Raw genomic sequence first — 2,904 nt, forward strand, 5'->3', positions numbered from 1 at the left:
TTCAAAGTTTACTTTTAAGTTTTATGAGAAGTTATGTCAGAGATATAAAACAATTTTTTTGTGTGGTGGCTAAATAGAAACTATCAAGGAAAGAAATACAGTTGGACCTTGTGGACATAAAAGATAGAATGTGACTTTTAGAGTAGCTCGCCCTACCTAAACTGAGCCTTAGTCAGCCAGCAGGGTAAACAGAAGTTTTCAGGGAAAATAGTTCTAGGCTGGAAGTATCTTTGCTAATTCCAAATTCAGATACAGTTGACCCTTGAACAATAGGGAGGTCCATTGCAGGTCTACTTATATGCAGATTTGGGTTTTTTCTTTTTTTATCAATACGATACAGTACTATAAATGTTTTTTCTCTTCCTTGACTTTCTTAATAACATTTTCTTTTCTCTAGCTTACTTTATTAAAGAATACAACATATGAAAAGAATGTAAAGTATGTGTCATTTGACTGTTAATGTTAATAGTAAGGCTTCTAATCAACAGACTATTCATAGTTAAGTTTTGGGTGAATCAAAAATTAGACATGACTGCCCAGGGCATCAGCACCCTTAACCCCCCTGTTGTTCCAGGGTCAACTGTAATTTCTTTCTGCTGGAGATGTTTTCTTTTTGTGGTTAACAAAAGAGTACCCATTTGTATTCATCAGAGTTCTCCCCAAGAAACAGAACCAATAGATGTGTGTGTGTACACAAAATCACACTATTATTTTTGTATATATATTTTGTATACATATCATATATATACAAAAATAACCCTCTGTATACTAAAGAAAGAAAATACGCAAGAAGAGTTATTTTAAGAAATTGGCTCATGTAATTTTAGAGTCTGGCAAGCCCCTACAGGGCAGGTAGGCAGGATGAAGACCCAGGGAAGAGTTGATGTTGGAGCTTGTAGTCCGAGGGCAGTCTAGAGCCAGAATTCCCCCTTCCTTGGGGGACCTTCCATCTTTTCTCTCTTAAGATTTAAACTTGTGGAGAGTAATTTGCTTTTTTCAAAGTCTACTGATTTAAATATTAATCTAAAAAATACCTTCACAGAGACATTTAAACTGGTGTTTGACGAAATATCTGGACACCATGGCCTAACCAAGTTGATCCGTAAAATTAACCATCCTACTTAGTACCTTTGCTTTGGAAATAAGAATTTAACTGTGTACTTTGACTTCAAGAGTTGAACTAGAACAAGAACAGAACTTGGCATGCTGTGGGAGCCAGTGACTGTGGGAAGCCTTCATGGGACTTCAGGAAATTTCATTTTATTGCTTTAATTTATGGAAGCTTTGTGTCTCTTAATTACATTGTCATTGAAAACTTTCCTTCTGGTCTGTCCAATTTAAAACTTTTGATGAGGAGTTAGAAGAGAAATAAGACATAATGAAAATGATGGAGCCAGGGAAATCTCCCTAATTCCCACATTTCATTAGCATGCTTTGCATTTTGAGAGCACTCTGCACATCTCTTCTTATTTCACCAGTGCCAAACCATACAGAAACAGAAGGGCTGTCAAGGAAGAGCAGAGAGTGGGTGGTGTGCTGGAGCAAACAGAGAATCCCACAAGGGAGTATGTATTCAGGTTAGCTGGAGGCCCCCACATTTTCGAGAGCCAATAGCACAGACTGTCCCAACTCATCATTTCAGAGCAATGTTAGCTGGAAGAGGAATTTCTGGCCATGGTTTTCGAAATAAAAATCACCTACTGCATGACTTAGTGCATTTGTTGATCATTATTAAATATTTTGAAACATCTTTTCATCATCGGAAGTTAGTTTGTCCATTTCTTCCCTAAAACTTGTTGTAAGAAAAGAAAAGGAAAAAAAGGTGTTATTTTGCCAAAATTAGAAGGGTTAGGCAAGAATCCTCCATTTAACAATTTTTTTAAAAGATTCTGTTTATTTATTCATGAGAGACAGAGGCTGAGGGAGAAACAGGCTCCCCGCAGGGAGCCTGATGCAGGACTTGGTCCCAGGACCCCAGGATCACGCCTTGAGCCGAAAGCAGACGCTCAACCACTGAACCATCCAGGTGCCCCATTTAACAATTTAGAGGACTTCATTTCTTGGTGCGTTTCTTCTAAAAAGAACAAAGCACTTTTTTGTTTTTGCATTTACTATCTCTTTTGTTCCCACTCCTGGTTTCTGCCGAAACAGAGGCTCGGCCGAGTTAAGTAATAACTGTCTGGCCTTGACTCCTGAGAAGGTCTCCTCTGAATCCAGTGTCCTCTAAGGATGGCTTCTCCGGGATGGCTGCTTATTCCTAGTCTCTTGGAACCATGGGAGCTCTCCAGGCTCTCCAGGGTGCTCTGCAGGGTACTACAGGGGACATGTGCGGTGACAAACAGGCAGGGCCAGGGGAGGATCTCAGGGGGAGGAGGGGCAGGGTAGCAGTGGGGCTTGCTCACCTGAGCAGCTGGTCCAACCGACCCGAGAGGAGAGAGGAGCCCATGCTGAGCTCCTGCAGACAAGTGAAGCAGCCCATCTGGGCCAGGAAGCAACGGAAGTTGTCCTCACCATCCACAGAGGGCCGCCTGGAGTCCCCGTGCACGTAGTACAGCCGCAGGCTGGCCAGGTGCTGGAAGCGGGCCACATGTGGGATGATAACAGACAGGCCACGTAGACCCAAGCAGCCCGCGTCCAGCAGCTGCAGCAAAGCCACAGTGTTGAGCATGGGCAGGTCCTCCAACGCAGATTAAAAAAAAAAAAAAATGTGTATGTAGGACGGAGATTTTCCCTTGTATGTCTCACATTCACCTAAAGCACAGAATACCCCAAAAGCAAAGATAGTGCTCTCTCCTGCAGGACACTGAAACTGTGAGAGTCAGGGGACCTAATTACAGCATGTTATCTGAGCTGGCGTTGGAGGAAGGTGAAAGCGTGGTCTGGAACACAGATGGAGAATAAGTG

At 42.3% G+C, this 2,904-nt stretch overlaps 1 protein-coding gene across 2 annotated transcripts; it reads right to left on the reverse strand.

The window, feature by feature from the left end:
- Positions 1-1,918: 1,918 nt before the first annotated feature.
- LOC106559518 (leucine-rich repeat-containing protein 14-like) lies at positions 1,919-2,669 on the reverse strand. 2 transcript variants are annotated; one of them, XM_038551614.1, is made up of 2 exons: positions 2,403-2,669; positions 1,919-2,074 (listed from the first exon to the last, which is right to left on the reverse strand). In XM_038551614.1, the coding sequence occupies exons 1-2, from the start codon at positions 2,666-2,668 to the stop codon at positions 2,044-2,046; spliced, it is 297 nt and encodes a 98-aa protein (XP_038407542.1). In that variant the 5' UTR covers position 2,669; the 3' UTR covers positions 1,919-2,043. The 2 variants fall into 2 exon arrangements, with proteins under 2 accessions (XP_038407542.1, XP_038407541.1); XM_038551613.1 differs by lacking the exon at positions 1,919-2,074 and adding an exon at positions 2,095-2,313.
- Positions 2,670-2,904: the final 235 nt, after the last annotated feature.

Source organism: Canis lupus, chromosome 11 (assembly GCF_011100685.1).
Source record: "Canis lupus familiaris isolate Mischka breed German Shepherd chromosome 11, alternate assembly UU_Cfam_GSD_1.0, whole genome shotgun sequence".
Classification (NCBI taxonomy): domain Eukaryota; kingdom Metazoa; phylum Chordata; class Mammalia; order Carnivora; family Canidae; genus Canis; species Canis lupus.